Source organism: Haemaphysalis longicornis, unplaced genomic scaffold (genome assembly GCF_048455015.1).
Source record: "Haemaphysalis longicornis isolate Haplotype H1 unplaced genomic scaffold, Haemaphysalis longicornis Haplotype H1 scaffold_5, whole genome shotgun sequence".
Lineage (NCBI taxonomy): Eukaryota > Metazoa > Arthropoda > Arachnida > Ixodida > Ixodidae > Haemaphysalis > Haemaphysalis longicornis.
This window is the reverse complement of record NW_027526385.1, coordinates 22,671,289-22,689,871: the sequence shown is the minus strand read 5'-3', so window position 1 is coordinate 22,689,871 and position 18,583 is coordinate 22,671,289. Positions and strand designations below refer to the sequence as shown.

At 44.3% G+C, this 18,583-nt stretch overlaps 1 protein-coding gene across 1 annotated transcript in view; it reads right to left on the bottom strand.

The window, feature by feature from the left end:
* Positions 1–8,841: 8,841 nt before the first annotated feature.
* Positions 8,842–18,583, bottom strand: part of LOC144137954 (allatostatin-A receptor-like) — a 97,553-nt gene continuing 87,811 nt past the window's right edge. Inside the window, exons 2-3 of the mRNA XM_077669994.1 lie at positions 15,042–16,101; positions 8,842–11,834 (exon numbers count right to left, since the gene is read on the bottom strand). Of these exons, the coding sequence (XP_077526120.1) occupies positions 11,529–11,834; positions 15,042–16,010 (1,275 nt within the window). The 5' untranslated portion in view covers positions 16,011–16,101 and the 3' untranslated portion in view covers positions 8,842–11,528. The remainder of the gene's footprint in view (positions 11,835–15,041; positions 16,102–18,583) is intronic.

Genomic DNA, 18,583 nt, shown 5'->3' with positions numbered 1-18,583 from the left:
CACGTCGTAAAGTCAAGTTGGAGCTTATCTACTTTTACCTAACCGTAAACCGTTAGGCCTAACAGCATACTTTGGTGCCTAACTTTCTTAATCGATTTCCATGAGAAAAGCAATTATTGTTCTTATCGAACCTGATGATGTGGGTACCGGTATACTTTGTAAGACCTGAACAAGTAAACGAGGTGCAGCTGCTGCTGTTCAGGAGGACCACATATGCGGGGTTAGGATTGAACCAAACCATGGCTTTGCTACTGCTCAGAGAAACAGACAAGTTTATGGGTTACTTTTCGATACTCCTCTGTTGAACAGACACATTCATGGTGTACTTTAAATAAATTCTGCTATTTCGGCCCTTGCCAGTTTAAGAGCGGTGGTTTCTCCTTGCAGTGGGCCCAAATTGGGGAGGAGAGTAACCTTCACGTGTTCATGCTTGAACCAAGACGCAGCTTTACTACTTTTCACTGCAGTCGGACAAGTGTACGCCGTAGCTTTGATACAATGTCTGGTTGAGGACTACGGAAAGAATGTCATGAGAACTCCAATTTTGTAGCCTAAATATGCCTGAAGCAAAGCCATTATTTTTTGCCGATGGAATTCGTGAAGTCAAGGACACGTTATAAAGAAAATATGTTTAACCGCCGGCAGTCAGCTGTTTATTGACTTAATATAGAGACAAATAAATATTTATGGTTTTACTAGTTCAGAGTGCACAAATATCGAATTCACACCTCAACACTCCTACAGGGAATCGATTCTTGTTGGTGATTTTATAGTGAAAGCTTGTTCTGCTCCTACGCATTAAAACGCGCCTTTTACAATGTGAAGGACGCAGCGTTGAGTTGTATTGTAGCGTGAGATACACTGGCCGAGGTGGAGTAGTTTCGCGCGGCTCCTGGAAAGACGTGCTGAGCATGCGCGAGGAGCACTGACGCCACACGTCACACAAAACGTTGCTCGTGCCCGGCGTCTTTCACACACTCCATGCACCCAGCGTCTTCACCGACCTCTGTTTCGCCCGTGGTGGCCCGGTCCACGTGATGAGCGTACGAGGAATGACCGGGTGTGGAACCGATGGCTCGTGCGTCACAGCAACACCACCGTGCACCTGTGGAACCAGCTTAGTTCTGGGGTGATTGGTGAATCTGCGCCGGAGCCGCTTGATAAATATACATGTGTCACATAATGCGTATACCGTGTGTGTGTGTGTCATTGAAGCAGCGGTAAGCATGATAATCAAGCTAATCCTGGACAGGCAGGAAAGCTAAGAATAACCAGCTGAACCTTAGCTCATGCTCCGTATATCCTGCCATAGCCGAGCTAAGCCAGTGCTAATTTTTATTACTATGTAGGGGTTATTCTTGCAATTATGTTGGGCGTAAAGGGGGCTCAAGCCGCAAAAAAGGACAGCTTTCTTCCTCCCGTCCCCTCTCGTATTGTATTTTTTACAGTCGGCAAAAGGTCTATAACGCTCGAGCGGAGTGCTCCGGACTGCGCGAGAGCCGCCTAGTGATCACCCGTCGTTTGAGACTAGTAGAATGTGCGCATGCGCGGACCGTATCAGCGCGATGGCTGCGTCCCTCTTCGCTGTGCCGATCGTCTTGGCTTGACCCCAATAATCGCTGCATGCCTGCGCTGCCGGGCCGGAAACAAAAGCTGAGACTTCCCGCCTTAGCACACGATATGCGAGTTTTTGATCTGCATTAGCTTTGGCACACAGCTGTTCATTGCGTCATCGTTCTGCGAATATACGTTGGAGGAGTACCCGGGGAGCCACTATCCGGCATGTGCGTTCGGCTTTGCACGTCGGTGCTAACGGCCTAACGCCACAATACTTATTGCACTGTGCAAGCGATCACGGACCGACATCTGGTCACTCTAGAAAGCCGGCAGCGACGCGTTTTCGGCAATTTTTGTTCGTTTTCTCGAATACAGAAAAAAAATTACGCCCACCTCCCCTCGCGGGAACCCTGGTGTGATGCGACGCTGAAGGGGGTTCGATTGTGCGTTTCCGTTGGGTCGATTACTCGAATTGCATGAGCAATTGTCGGGTAATGCGAGAGAGAGAGAGAGAGAGAACAAGCGTAGCGTGGACGACCGTCGACTGAGAGACTGGCCGGAGCGCGGCACCGCGGAGAGAGAGGGCGCTGCACATGCGCACAGCGCGCTTGCGCCGCGCGCAGCGTCGCCCACCGGCGGAGTGAGAAAGCGCGCCGCACTGCCCGCGCCACAGATGTTGGGGGAGAGGGCGCGCTACCACGGCAATAGGAGGAGGGGCGCAACGGTGCGGACAAACACAACGGACGCACGCAGGAAGGACAGGGCCGCCGACAAGAGATGCTCTCAGCGTCGCATCTAAAACAGAAACTCCTGTTTAAATTGCAAAGGGCGCCGCGACAATCATGCGCTGCACGTAAATAAACGCAGCGAACAGTGTACTACAATCGCTAATCTGCGCTGTGTTTTCCCGGCCTGGCAGCGCAGGCAGCGCTTATAACAGCAAAAGAAGGTACGAGCCTAGACGACGGGCACAGCGACAAAGAAACCAGTCATCGCGCTGATGAGGGTCGCGCATGCACACATTCTACCGGTCTCAAACCAGGCGTCACCAAAAGATATCTCTTGCGCAGTCAAGAGCACTCCGCTCGCGCGTTGTAGAAAACCCTTTTGCCGACTCTACTGTGCAGAGAGAAACTGATCTTATCTTGTCTATCCTAGTATTTTTTTTGTATGTTCACCGCATGTTCACTTGTTGATCCGTCGGAAAAGGTATTTGAACTTAAGCCGTGTAAAGAAGGAAACTCCAATAATGAAGGTTAGATAAACTACCTACCTGACGCTTGGTCTCATTCAGTACTTTTGTTTTTGCCATCAATTCTCAGATGGCCCTATGTTTCCAGTTTGATCAGATTAGCCAAGCAGGACATCATGAAAGCTGCATTTTTAGTTAAATGTAAACCATGAAGTTGTTAGTATGCTCAGTTCTAGCGTAATTACACTAGATTACAGAAAGATGAGCGGCTTCTGGCCGTCAACATAGCGATTCATTCCCTTTTGTGCTACTGTTGCCTCGTGCTTGCAATGCAAATGTAGGAGAGAAATTTCGAAGAGGACCGCCTAATTAGGCATGGATCACTGGGGCGTTTTCTTGCCAGAACAAGCAAATGAGAGCTGCTATTGCTGCCTTTTCCATTCGGAACGCAAAATGAAAGACTACCTCATTAGCGTAGTTCACACTGAACGCCTCGCCCTGGATTAGACCAGTCAGACAAGACAGAAATAACTGAAGAAGGGAAAAATTCACGTAGTTAAAACGTTCAAGCTTGGCTGTACGCTCGAAAATTGGGTAGTTTATTTCGCAAGTTGGATACAGTAGGCAAAATCTAGATACTTGCTTAGACAGCAGTACGAACTTAGATATATAAATAAACCTCAGCTCTGGTGGGCCGTGACTTTCAAGCTTGAGCTGCAAGGAGGCGAAAGATTTAGAGTGTGCCTGGTTTGCTTTAAGCGGAGGTACTCATTAGTGCAAGCACGCGGTTCTTACAGCGTTGAGACACACGATCGCGCTAAATTTAACTGACAATTGTCATTGACTATTTTGTTGATTCACTATTGTATGTCAAAGCGTCCATAAAAATACGCGCTGACAGCATACAAACATCAATTCATGTATGGGCTGCTTTGTCGTATCCCTCTGCTAGAATAACCGCACCGACTATCCCGTACGTGCGAACCGGTACTTAAATCTTTACTCACTATGAGGAGAAAACTGATTACTGTTAAAATGGACTCACTTCGCGACTTACGATCTAAAAGCAGGACTCAAAGGTAACATAGTAGGTTTTGGGCTAAATACTACGTAATCCACGTGTTGAGCCATACGACTTGCCATACCACGTTATATTTAGTGTACTTCGAGCAGCAGGTATCGGTTAACGATGTTAGGCATCAAGCGTGGCGTTATGCGTAACGGCGTGCCGTTACATGTCCAGTCGCTCCCGTACCTCTTCGGGGAATCAAGGGGTCCAAAAGAAGTTATAAACTACAAAATGAGGCTTGATTCACGAACGAGGCTTCGGGAATGAAGCTTCAAACTATTCACGCCAAATCCTCAGAGGTAGAGCTAGTTCTTGTGGCTGAAAATTTGATATATTTTCAAGCTTGCCGGAAGGCGGTGTAAAAAGCACATGCCTTCATGTCATGTTGTTTTTTTTTGGTACTTTTTTTCCGATATAAATAAGGCCGCACTTCTTATCCCTAATATGTCCGGAAAGAGAGCAGTGGTACTGTTCCATCGTGGCTACACGTGGAAGTTTTGCGCTGAGGTTATGAACCGTGTAGAAGAACTGCCCAGCAGTTTATTGACAGGAATGAAAGCTACAGCGAGAGAGTTGATATGACACCGTTGTTTGTAAAATGGGATGTTGCCTTTAGCTTTAAGTTCTTTTTGCGGCTATACGTTTGAGACGTTATGCAGGTACGTAGCGTTTCCTGTAAAAAATAGACTCACATTGCTAACACTACACAAGCCATGCTTAACGAGTGTACGTTACAAGGATCAAATGCTTGAGTAAGAGGCAACAATAATAAAAAGGTTGAAAGATGCATCACTCAGCTGCGTAAATTATAAGAATATTTAACTTATAATATTATATTTGAATAATTGGTTTGTTATTTACAGCAAAGGTATAAGTGTGGCGTGCTGCTGGATAGTCTGCGGGGGAATTGCTTTGTACTTCCCTTCTTGCCCTCCCACTCACTGACGGTGCGGTCAGCCGAACTATAGCAGGCTTATCGGTGGGCGAGTAACAATACATAAAAGGAACACGAAGCGAAAGGCCACTGCTACTGCAAATATTGGTGGGTGAAGCCAAAATTTTTGAGGACGCCTATACATTTTTGAGAAGCTGAAGCGCACTCCAACTGAAGGCTGTAGAGAATACGTTCATTTTACACATATGCCTGTATTGAATTTGCAACCTGTCTCCTTTGGCGCCAAGGGGCGTTGAAGGGGCAGCAGTGCTTTTGGTGTGTGTGGTGGTACGGCGCGCAGGTTACAGTGGCTTGATGGTGACAGCTGTGCCGCATGGTGAGGCCAAGACCTCCCGCATACCCATTCCAGCTGCGCAGTTCGCAGTTCGGCTGCATGTTTACAATGATGACACACTTCTATGGAGCTCCATCACGTGTAGAAAGCAATGTAGATATAAGACTGGCGCATACACTCATGTCCAGTCACATGAAGAGTCTTAGCCGATGTTGAAATTCGGCCATCGCATTCCTACGTTCATAGACAGTAGGAATTTGACGTTCTTTTGAAAGCTACAGAAAATACCTGTGTGGACACCAGCGTTGTTCCCTCAGTGACCATTCAGTGTTTTATAGCAAAAAGTTCTCTGCGTATTCATGGTGGGTAAGGACGGTTATATTTGGGATAAATGCGTATTTTGTGACAAAAGCAATTGTCTTGTCGACAAAATGAAAATTTCCCCATAAGGTGCCTCTGTACGGGGATCGGTCAACGTGGTAAACTAGAATTTCACTGGCAAGTAGGTGCTGTGCCTCTGTCTTTTTGTCCTTGCTTATCTTGCGCAGTTTTGTACATCTTGCAGTTGTGGGGCACCCTTCATTCCCCGCCTTTTTTCATAGCCCCAAATACTGTGGAAATTTTAAAGGAATCACGCGCTGTAGTTTCGGTGGACATAACCTGGCTGGTTACACAATAGCGATGCTAAATCTAACGTTTTAGTGGGGGCACTTCCAAAACTACTTCACCTCTGCTGGAATACACAGCCCTCCTCACCGAATTTCACTGCATGTTTAAATAGTTTTTTTTTTTCAGATAAGATCAACTACATGTAATGTTCAGGTTGAGAAGGATACAGTAAAGGGATATTGCCCAGAAGTCATTTTTATGACAAGACCTTCAATTTGTCTCTAATGGGTTATATACAGGATACGACGAAGTTGAACTAGCGCGTAGGGCTAGAGGGACACGAGAGAGGCTTCAAAGACGAATCAGGATGCATGGCGGTCGCCTTCTGTGGAAGGTGAGGCATGAATTTGATTTGAAAATCTAAGCAAAGGGATTCGTCGGGGTATTTAAGTTCGCTTCTGTGCTGTGCAGCCTGGCGATACTTATTAACAACTTGTTCATTGCTAGCTCGCATTTGCTTCTCTTTCTTCCATTTTGTTTCTTCATCCTTTCACACGAATACCTTTGACTCGCTTTTTTTTCCTACACCCTATTTTCGTGGGTCCTTCGTTTTAGTTCTTCGTCTTACTGCTCAAATTACGTCAGCAAGCACACTGTCACTCGCCACGGCCTCGCTAGAATCAGAGTACTGCGCCGCTGCTGTGCACGTGCTCTACGCACGTGCCATCACGTTCAACTGTCCCGCTGCAAGAACTATTTTTAAAAGTTTGCGCTTCCAATTCACCGTAAATGCTCTCACAATAAACGTTTTTTTTTTCTCTCTCCAATTCACCGCTGTGTGAATTTTGTGGAGCGGGACACAAAACCGTCAAAGGTGCCGTTCACGGGAGAATGCCCCAAGTGGGCGCAGGATACGAAGAAAGGAACAAAAATAACGACGAAAATTTTTGATTGGACTGCTCGCAACGTGCTGCGATCGCTCAGGCGGTAAAGAATCGGAGTGAGACTGTGGAGGCGCGGGTTGAAAATCAAATTTATGTCCGAATTGTGTTTTATTAATTTACTCCTTACAGCGGCGGCCATGTCCCTGTGCCGACAACAATAACGGCGCTTTTTTGCAGAACAGGGCCCATAAATCTTTCGCCCTAATTGTTTGTGCGGGAGAATTTTCCTAATAAAAATTAACTGCTAAGCCTAAGCTTGTCCTTAGCTTCAAAGCAATGCTCAGGCGTCCAAATCCTCGGCTTTCTCAATATGAAAGGGCAGGTTCTCCACCTCCATTTTTCAAACAAATACGAATGGAACTTCTATATAGCAAAAGGTGGAGAGCCTTGAACCGGCTTACACATGCGGCGAGGATGAATGTCCTCTCATTGCGCTTGACTCTGACACGCAGTTTTATGTTTTTTTTTTAATTTTGCAAGCTCTGCAGAAATGTACCACAGGGTCTGTAGTATGTAATGTATTGTCAGTTTACATTTTACTTAGTTTCAGCATTTCAAGCAGTTTAGATGACTATTTCTTGTATAGCACTCGTGCACCACGCATACCAAATTTTCACAATGTCTCATTTCTAGCAATAGCATTTTAGACGGAAAAGCGTTCACAGATGTCTGGTCGTGCTCCTGACCGCTGTGCTTGTTCGCCTACACCAAAAAAGTGCCTCCTGCACCCTAGTTTTACGCTGTACGATAAAGGTTCGTTTGATTTAGTTCCTTACTACCTAAAATAACTTCGCTGACAATTCTCCGATTGGCCTTAGATTTTCCTACTAGCGTACAAGTGAGTGGCGCGTCACATGTGCGCTTGTGTGGAGCGACCTGACTTGGAGCTTGGTACAGTGTACAAGCTAACAAGCTAAAGAACGGGCCATTCTTCCATTCACAAGCGTGTCGTGGCTTAATTTCAACTGAGCGAGCGAAATGCGACGACACGTCGGCGGCCGGTGCATGGGCTAAACGCTGGGCCGACTGACGCTGTTCGAAGGTCGCTGAGCCGTGCAGTAGCGCCGTCAAAAATGCCTTTTTTTTACTTCATAGGAAACGCCATCGAAAACTGGTGAGGATGTAGAAAGGAGGACAGCATTTTTTAATTGGTTTTTCTTCTTAATAAAGTCCCGTAAACGTAGCGAGAGCAGTCTAAACATGGCCTACATACTCCAGACTACAATTTGTGCTCGTAATGCCGCAAAGTTTCCAAATCATTATGGTGTCTCTTTAATTAAAGAGCCGCAGGTGGTGAAAATATTTGGGAACCCTTGACGACGGCGCGCCTCATCGCCGCCCGTGTAGTTCCGGCGCATCAGAATCAATCAATCAATCAATCAATCAATCAATCAATCAATCAATCAATCAATCAATCAATCAATCAATCAATCAATCAATCAATCAATCAATCAATCAATCTATCTATCTATCTATCTATCTATCTATCTATCTATCTATCTATCTATCTATCTATCTATCTATCTATCTATCTATCTATCTATCTATCTATCTATCTATCTATCTATCTATCTATCTATCTATCTATCTATCTATCTATCTATCTCTCTATCTATCTATCTATCTATCTATCTATCAATAAATAAATAAATCAATCAATCAATAAAACAAACAAACCAGTTATCCATCTATCAAACACCAAAGAAGTAACAGCAGGAAGCTCCACAATTTACTTACTCACGTAATAAAACTAAACGCTGTTTCACGTTCTCTACTCTACAATGGCACCGAACGCTTTCAACCGTACTTCCTTGTCTGGGCACAGTTGAGCACATAAAAATGAAACATTTTTACGCCATTTTCTAAATACCTGCTGATGAGTTTACCCAATTTGGCAAGCAATTCTTAGTGCTACAAGAAAACGGAGAGAATTTAAAGTTTATCTGATGAAACAACAATAACAACAGTGCCTACGTGTGTCTCGCTGCCTCAAAAGCTTATCGGCCATCTCCCTTACAAAACTACATAAGCGCGGTAGTGTTATAAATGCCAGCCGACAGAAAACATTCATTATGAACCTGTGGCAGTATAAAATACGTAACACAATCATAATAAAAAAAAACCTTAATGTGAAGTTTAACCTGTACTGTATTACCGGGGTAGAACAGATACGCCCCAGAAGCACTAACAACGCCACATAGTATGAACAGGACGCACAAAACTAAGATGTCACACTTTGGATAAGGTTTAAACCAAGTTTATTAAACAAGTTAGGCAGACTTCTGGAAATACGGCGGCTGAAACCGCTTCCATGACCTGCTAATTGATGTAAGTAAATATGTCAAGTGGCAACAAACAGCGACACTAGCCAAACACGACACTGTTAAAGGCAAGTATGGCAAATTGTCGTAACACGTTTTGATAACTGGGATCTCAGCTCGCTATGGCCTCTGCTTAGCCCATTATCGCAAAACCACAAAAAAAAAAAACTAGAACCACCAGGAAAATTTACCCGCTGTACTTCCTGAAAGTTAATAGCCACACTTCCGCAGTGTTGTCTTCTCTTTATTTGCTACACTGCTTCTCCATTCATCGTAGTTTTACTGAACAAGAACATTGTACCCTAAACAAGTTAGGGCAATTGAACATCCCAGAAAATTTAAGACACAACATCCTTGAAGTAACGTTTGTAGGATACCAAGGACAGAGTGGCGACATCTTGGAGGCAAATATACAGGTCTTTTGGGCAAAGGTAATTTTGCTATATACATAGTGCGCATCTATCTTTACTTGTACACTGTCCAGTTTCAGCAATATGTATATGTATTTCATTTGGTGGGAGAGACAACAGCCTAGGGTCTGGAACGTTAAGCACACATAGCATACACTTACAGTTGGACGGGCCCGATAACATTTACGAGTCACACCATTAGGGGAAACATTAGGAAAAAGAAGATGAACATACATCCTTCTATGACAGTCGAAGCACCGTGTGGCAAAGTCTTCAGCAGCACGAAAATTGCAGGTCACGAGGAGCGCGACGTTGATTTTCTCCTTGTACGTGATGGCCGCACGAGAGAAGATGGAGCAACACATTGGTTCCGCACACACTTTTTGCACGTTGGTTTTAAATCAAACAGACACTACGGTTCCCGAAGCAGTTCGGTTGCTTTGTTTCATGCAGTCACTGGTGCAAAGCTCGTCATTTTGCTGTGGTGCACGAAAACATTGTGTTTTTTTTACCGGGAGAGCGATGTTGCAAGATGTTTTTATCTTTTACAAAGGAACGCTGCATTTTTAAAACAATACGTTTACATTTAAAATAAAGTTTTAGTGAAACTAGTACAGACTCATCAACATTCTCTTAACAGTTTTCGACACTGTGTTTGGCTGTGTTTCTGTTGAGCAGAGATCTTAGAAGCAATAGTGCCCAAAAACACATGCAATTGAATACAGTGCATAGCTATTCTCGCGAGTACTGGAACACTGAACTTGAAACAGGCCATTATATACCGTTCGGATTCTTTGGAAATATGTCACAAAATCACACGGGTCCCACACCAGTGTCACGTACTCAAAACAATAAATATGAACGTAGAGCTTTGAAACCAAGGGTTTAATGTTAAATGGGTCATTGCTATTCCATTGTAGTAAAGAAAACATGCTTGTTCGCTTGTATTCTCACTTGAGAATCCCATCCAAAGAATTCGCTGCTCGTCGCTACAAAAAAATCCTAACTTTGATTCCGAATTCCTTACTCCGAATGAGCGTTTTCTGTGTCCTGAAAAAACATACGAGTTAGAGCTTTCACTAAGTATTTCAGAAACATATAGTTCCAACCAACCCTTAAAAGTCAGTGGCAATGGCGTTGTAAGCATATAATTTGTTCCATAATATTAAGCCAAATATTTGTTAATTGCTACGAAGGACCAAGTAATCCATTTATTTTTTGAATTAGCTTTCTTGTTTTTATGTGTTTACGTCCATTGACTGATCGTAGTAAACCTTACCCTGCGGTCAGTTATCGGTGGTGGACCCACACGTGACATAAGCGCGCAACTTGAGGGACTGCTCAACTTAGCAGGCGGAACACGTTCAATTTTCCTTTCCCTGTTTTGATCGAACAAACCTTTCATTCTCCCTTTGTCCCTCCCTTTTTTTTCTCTCTCCATTTGAGAACAGTAAGGATATCCTATATTCATACTAAAAGCAAAAAAATTGTCAGCAAAACTATTAGGCAGCATGGTTGATTATTTTTATGTCGAAGAAAAGAAACAGAAGCGCTTCTGAACGTTACACGGATGATGCGAGATTTGATTTCAGTGAGCTACGAAAAACACTCGCGAGATTATCCCAGCATGTATTCCCTAAATTCTCTCACTGGATACAGGCTGCTTTCAGTCATCAAAACACCAAAATCCAGTCTTGTGGCGTTCGACTTCGTACAGAAGCCTTACCACAGCAATACACAATACTACGACTGGAACAAAGGGCAGGGTACTTTTTAGGCGCGTATCATTCCCATTGAAACCGGTTTAAAGACTATCCTCTTTTCCCCAAGGGGAAGCGTAGAAGAGAACTGCAACCACGGAGAGTAGCCACAGCATGGTAAAATAAGCACAAATACGTTGTTACAAAATATCGTTGGTTCTAGCTACCCTGGTACGTTTTTAAAAGACGTACCGGCCAGCTTGTCGGTTCAACGTTCCTTGCCGGCAATCTCCACGCCCGATATTCTGTGCTGAGGCGAACGGCCATCCTACAGACACATTTTGACATGTTACACTAAGCAACAATCGACATATTTTTGCACCGGTGAGCCCCTAAATATTTTTTTGTTCGGCACACACTCGATTCAGTTCCCTTTATATGTAGCTGAGGCTCACGCGCACACACAGACACGCACATACACGCTCCCCCGCGTCGTGTTAGAGGATGTCATTGGTAATCTTGGCGCTCTTCGTACCCGAGTTGGCGAGTGTTTCCCGTTCAGCGGCGTCCACGTATTCGTTTCGCGTCCGCGTGGGGCAAGATCCCGTGACGGTGGAGTTCTTCCGGTAGCAGAAGATGACCTTACGGAAGCTCTTGCGGAAGTTGTCGGAGAGGAAGGCGTACAGGAACGGGTTTACACAAGAATTGGTGTAGGCAAGGATCTGGGACGCGATCTGCACGACGATCCTGGGTGGGTTCATTGGTAGTCCGTACAGGTCGACGCTCTTCAGCACCAGCACCACCTGAAATACAAAAAATTGGAGTATAAAAAATTGACCAAAAATTCGGGGTTCTTTTTAGCAAGCAGCACACAGAAAGTTAAGAAACTCGTTTCTAGAACATTCCTATGAATCATGGGTCTGACCCTAAAACTAAATAAGCAGCATGGCCATTGTTTATTTTTGTCCATGGAAACATAACTCCGCCTACCTTGTTTCCTAGCCTCTTCTATTGGCGCCGCATGGCTATTTTTGTCTGCACATGATTGTAGTTATAGGAAATTCGATAGCTGCTTCTCAAAATTTCAGACCTCGAATATGGTGCCTCAATGAAAATATTCTCTTGATATTCATTTTATGGGACCATCAACATAAGAATTTACTTCCTTCGGCAAAAGTAGAACTTTCACAGAAAGTGTCTTCAAGACTGACCCACTCATTTTATAAAAAAAGCAGCGAGCATTTTACCAGCGAATAAAATCGTATTTTTTCAATATAAAAGTACAAATAATTAAAAAAAATAAATAGCCGTAAGTCCGCCTGACATATACTTTCTCACTGTATGAAAACTTTAGGCATAATAATGCCAGGAAATGTAGGCTGACATTAACTGGATTACCCAAGGCTAACAAATACAATTAGAGTATGCCAGGAATGACAATATTTCCTAGGGAGTTGGCGAGTCTTAGTTAATTGTTAACCTGCTAACGTCTTAACTAAGTTAACTTGTTTACACAGTTAACCTGTCAGATTGCAAGTCCCCTCAGTCTCCAAACAGCATGTTAAGGACTGAAGCCAAGAACTATACTGAAAACTGTTTCCAGGAATAACGTGTTCAATTACAATCGTAATTGGAACTCAGCATGCACAATGAACCAACTCGTCAGTAAGTAACCGCAGTAAGCGTCAAATGTTTTACTGCACACCCTATTACAAGTCTAACCACTGGCCAACAAGCCATTTCAATTATTTTAAACAAAATAAATGATAACTACCAAAATTCGGAAAATTTCTGTACGTTCTGGTTCATGTAACTTCAATAATAAGAGGCTGGTTGGTTTTCCCCAACAATCTTTAGAAACCCAACTCTTCTTGTGACCTGAACTGGTTGGCCACATTTGTTACCACGGGAGAAGGACATATTATCCGAAATGGTTCGTACTCTGCGTAATTTTGCTCAGCCTCCAGAAAACACAAAACAAAATAAAATAAAGCTTTATAACGTTGTAGTTATCAAAATTTGTTGGTTTTGCGTTAGTGAACCAGTGCTTCGAGACATCTGATCACGAAATCGCACTGGCACGAGTTATGAAGCATTCCTGTTTGCCAGAATGATCGTTCAGTGACTGGTTCTTGCTCTTTCGAACCGATTTAGTTTACATGGCAAAAATTTCAAGTATCATTCCTGGCAGCTATTCTGTTAGTACCACCAAATCCATTAGGTTTGAGCACGTTTCCGTATAATAAAAGGTTTCGCAGATGTCCTTTAATCCCGTCTGTCACTATTTTTATCTCACAATGCACGCTTGGTTGCACTAAAATCTTCATGGGCATGTCGCAAAGCACGTTTTTTTAGAATTTCATGCTGCTCGATATCCTTCCGCTCAGCGCACAGCGACTGGGAATAAAGAGGATTGAAACGCGGTGAGAAGTTTGCTACTACATTTTTTTTAATCAGACGTACACAGCTTGTATATATGCTCCAAGCCAAAGATTTTTCAAATATGAGACATGCCATATTCCTGCAAAATCATTTCGTACGGACATTCGAACCAACTTAGGTATTTAACGAAGTCCCTCCATCGATTCTCCATTTTGCTTAATTTACGCTTCGGGTAAGCCCTACCGCACAAACGCAAACGCCCTCTAGACAACCAACACCCACAAATGTCCTGAACGCACTCGTGCTCCTGCCATACTTTCGGATGAGCCGCAACTCTTCGAACTGCGTAAAGACACACAGTCACATTCCGTGATGCACCCACCCTTACATGTAATTAGGGGCGGGTGGCAAACACTTTTTCCCTTCTACTTTGTGCGTTACTGTGGTAGACGCCTGCAAACACCATTCTGTCGGTTCAACAAATACTAAAGGACGTTGAGGTTCGTGGCCACCTTATCTTCTGTTCTACCTTGCTGATACTCGAGCATTAGGTACCGCCATTCAATCCCGGCATTTCCGCAGAACATTTTTGGCTTGTAAAGCAGCAGAATATGTTTAATGTTGTTTTCAAATATCTTAATATAGTTTTTATTGGTGAAATTTCGTGTAGCGTACCCGACACATCATTAGGGAAGTCACGTTAGGGAACCTGAGATTATCTTTACGTTATATTTTAATATAGTCTATTAGCAGCGCATTTATTCGGGGATTGTTTATGAGTAATAAAAGCACCAAATTAAATTATCTTTGGTTTATGAAGCGCAGAACTGTCCCTAAATAACTATTAAGGGTTTCGTAATATCTGCAACTTTCTGAACATCACCCGGAAATAGAAGCCCCAGCTGAAAGTGACAATGGACAGCTATTAGGAATTAGTTTTTTGGAAACAATATCTATACGTTAAATTGTCTTGTGGTTAGGGGTGTGGCTCCGAACATAAGTTACTAGGCCAGAGCTTCTAACACGCCAGCAAGTTTCGTTACACTCAAATTATCATCGCAATAGGGGATACTGACAAAAGTAGCAAACAAAACCATGTACAGCCTTTCAACTGTGCACTTTGTTTTTGAAAGCACTTCTAACCTTACTAATGAATATCGAAAGCGACCCCCCTCAGAGACAAAAATACGGTGTCTCAGAGTAACTACTATTGGTAACGCACTTGTCTCTACGACAGCGTGCGTACTTTCAGCATTATCCTGCCTCGCCCTGGCGGGATTTGAAGACAACTAATGCTGCGTTGTCAATTCTAAGCCCACCCCTGCTGTGTCAAATGTGTTTTGTAAGGAGTATGCTTCGGCACTTTTAAGATTTAAATAGTTGGATTTGAAATCGTTGTTATAGAGAAGCTTTTACCCGCTGGACGTTAGCCGTTTAACATTTGCGGTTTACGCAACGGCTTCGTGGCCCGTACTGGCTATCATCTGGAAAATTATACCTGCTTTATTCTCTCTTCATAACGTACGTTTATGCCATTTTTGGTCGATAAAAGAGCAATAATTTAATTTTGGTTCCGCCCTGCTAGACAAGACAAACTTGCTTGCAGATATGAGCAGACAAGCACAAACCTGTACAGGACACCAGCAAACCGCGAAGACTACGACGACCACAACGACGAGTCGAGTAACCCTCTTCTTAGAACGGACACTCTCCGCGCTGACTCGGCCCCCGGGTGCTGCTCCGAACCACAGCCTCTTGAGCATGAGGACGTACAGGATGAAAATAAGGGCTAGCGGGATGACGAAGGATGACATAAAGAAGGATATCTGGAAGGCGGCGATGTTGTAGCCGAGGTCCACGCGAAAAGTGCAAGAGGAAAAGCTATCGTTGAGGACGATCATGCCATGGGCGAATAGCGCCGGTATGCACGCCAAAAGAATAATCACCCACGTGAGCATGATCGCCAGGTAGGCGTTCCTTTCGGTTCTCACGGACATGGAAGTGATTGGGTGAACTACAGCGAGGAACCTGTCAAGGGACATGAGGACGAGGGTGTATATGCTGGCGTAGGCGCAGACGATGACGAGGTACTGCACGACCCTGCACCAGATGTCGCCAAAAGGCCAGTAATTGAGAGTGTAGTCCCAACCGGTGAACGGAACGCAGAACACTATGAACAGCAAGTCCGCCATAGCCAGGTTTATTATGAGGATGTTTGTGGTGGAACGCATCTGCGGGTTGCAGAGAACGACGAGCACCACCAGGGCGTTGCCAAAAAAGCCTATGACCGCTATGGCGCCGAAGAGAATGGGAACTGCGATGGCCAAGACTTCCTCAACAGAGCGGTTCCCTGGATAGTAGGATTCGTCGTCTTCAACGTCATTGTAAGGATGACTTAAGTTTCTTTCTATGACTCCGCATGACGAAGGCGGCGCAGAGCTGTTGCAGAGGTTTGAGGCGGCAGCTGCGGCTGTCTGCTTCAACAGTGTTGCCAAGGCCTTGATGGGGTTGGCGTTGCCGTAGTTTTGGTAGCCAGGGGACGCCGTACGAAAGTCGGCATCTCGTCGGCCGGTTTCAGTTGGGCTTTCTGATACCATGGCACGAGATATTACCACTGCAAGGCTTGTAACTTTAAGTATCCTTTCTTCAGGTCTTCATGAGCTCAGGCCAGCTCCTTCAGCATCAACCCTGCAACAGCAGAACAAAGGGAATTCCGTAAGTCCGTAGAAAATTGCTTTGCCCCATAATTTCTGAATTTGTAGATGCATCACCACTGATGCATCACCACCCTTATGATCCGTATTCTAGTCTGACGAAAACCAAGTGTAAGGTGTAAACATGCGTGTGACCATTCGAAATCCAGTAGCTTTCTGCGAGCAAATATTTAAAACCAAAGCAAGAGGTATAGTTATAAATAAGGGGGTACCGTACATTTCGGGTTCCTTTTACTTCTGCTAAATGCTTTGATATCACAAATTTGGTTCCGTAGATCAAGCTGTAGTGAATGCCATCCCTGTTGGAACACCACTAAATAGTCATTGCTTGTGCGAATCAGCAACGATCTTGTGCTATATTCACAATCCTTGGAGCAGTCGTAATTTCCCAGAGGTTTTTTTTTCATTTCACATCGGTGGCTCAGCAATGCATGTTTATAATCATGGAGTATTGCAACACCCCATTACGTGGTAGTTCCTTTGGGCCACTAAATGGTGAATGACTTCATTATCTTTTCTCTGCTCTCTTCTTTCTTCTTTCCATTTCACACTTTTCATCCTGCACTTCATCCTAGTACTACAACAGGAAGAAAACCGAGCAAGAGTGAACCATGGTTTCTTATCAGTTCCTGCAAATTGCTGAGCGCCTTGCTACGAGCGTTTTTATAAAATGTTTTGTTTCCTCTTCCATAGGAACCGGTAAAACACAAAAGCGAAATGGTTCAAATCCCGGCGCAGCCGCGTCAGTCGATGTTTTTCTGGCGATGTCATGTCCGTGACGGATATGACGTCATTCAGATCTTGCTAGACCCCGGAATAAAACAATGTCGTTTTAAATTGGCCGCGTACCTAATTCCTTTACTTCGAATGCCGTCTCAAAACGACCATCAACTGCCGCCTCTTCCACAGAACTCTACGCGACTACTAGTCACGTTGTTCCCCTACCATCTCGCTTCTTTCATAAAGTGAATGTAGGTTTGTTGAGAGAAAAAAAGTTTCCCGCCTTCGCACTGCAAGCGCCATCTGCAGGGCCCATTGAATGAGTGCAGGTGCGCTTTACATCTCAATTGATCAGGCTTGTGGAGGTGTCTTAATCTTGAATTCACAACGCAAACAAGAAACGAGGACGAAAGGGACGGCACGACACGCAGGATACATGACAAATCCAGTACTTCACATACCAACTGGACCATAAGCTGCAAGTGCGACGAACATTAGCCACCCAGAGTTAAAATCTGTGAAGCAGAAGAAATAATTAGGGGAATTTTTTCCTTTACAAACTGAAGTTATAAAACCGGGCATCATATACAAAGCAACAACCAGATTAACGCAACGACGGAGAACCTCAAGAATACGACAAACCAACTTGGTGGTGTAATAACAAAATAACAAGAATCTACAGAGGCATGAGCGAATAAAGCAGTACTCACACAAAATTTTAAAGCTATGATAACTACGTAAAATGCTTTCATTGCATATGGAGATATCTTCCAGCAAGTTTTAAGAATAACCGCTCAGCTTAACACAATTTAAATCCATTTTACCATTCCCCGCCCGAGAAAGCCCAGATCGGATACCCTTTCACAATCAGCATCAGCATAACGCCATCTACGACCCCTGGCCCCATACTGCCGACTTGAGGGCTCCCATGACGCTGCCAACCCGCTGCCGGCAGTTAGCGCGCGTGGTTTCGCCGTGTGTACATGTCATGGTTTTGGGACTGACGTCCTGCTACTCTACGCGTGGAGATTGTGGAGAGAGAGAGAGAGTAAACTTTATTTGAAAATAGGGAGGAGATAATGTGGAAAGAGTTATGGGTGAAGTGCTATTTCCAGGACTCCAGTAGCAAAGGCTCCACGCTTGGCTCTCTCTAGCAGCTCACGCTGTGTCGAAAATCTGAGCTGGAGAGTGAAAAATCCCAGGACTTTCTAGTGGTTTGGTAGGTGTTCTGCTGTCAAATTGTGGGCAGTTTCAGACTGTGTGGAATAAGTCTGCTGTTAATTTGCATTTGTGGCGTTCTTCATTATATGTCTCTGGGAACATGAGAGACAGTCTGGATTTGTGTGGGAAAACGTTGGTTTGTAGTTTTCTTATGTTTCGTGCTTCTTTGGCATCTAACGTCTGATGCGGTGCGGGCATGGTCTTTCTCGCTTGCCTTTGAGCGTAAAGCCTTTCATTAAGCGACATGAAGGGAGGAGCGTGTAAGAATGGTCCGTTTCCCTGCGGCTGTTGATTTTCCTCGCTAGAGAGTCGGCTCTCTCAATTCCTTGAAGGCCTTCGTGTACTGTGCTCCATAATTTTCTATGTTGGCCTTTTCGTTGGGCTGGTAGAATCTTCCTGGTTTCTATGAAAATAAGGCCACATATTAGATTTATAATGGCTCTTGTAGAGTCCGTGATGCTGATGAGCCTATTGAAATGTTTGTTTTCTGCTCAAACCACGGCCCGTCTGAGCGC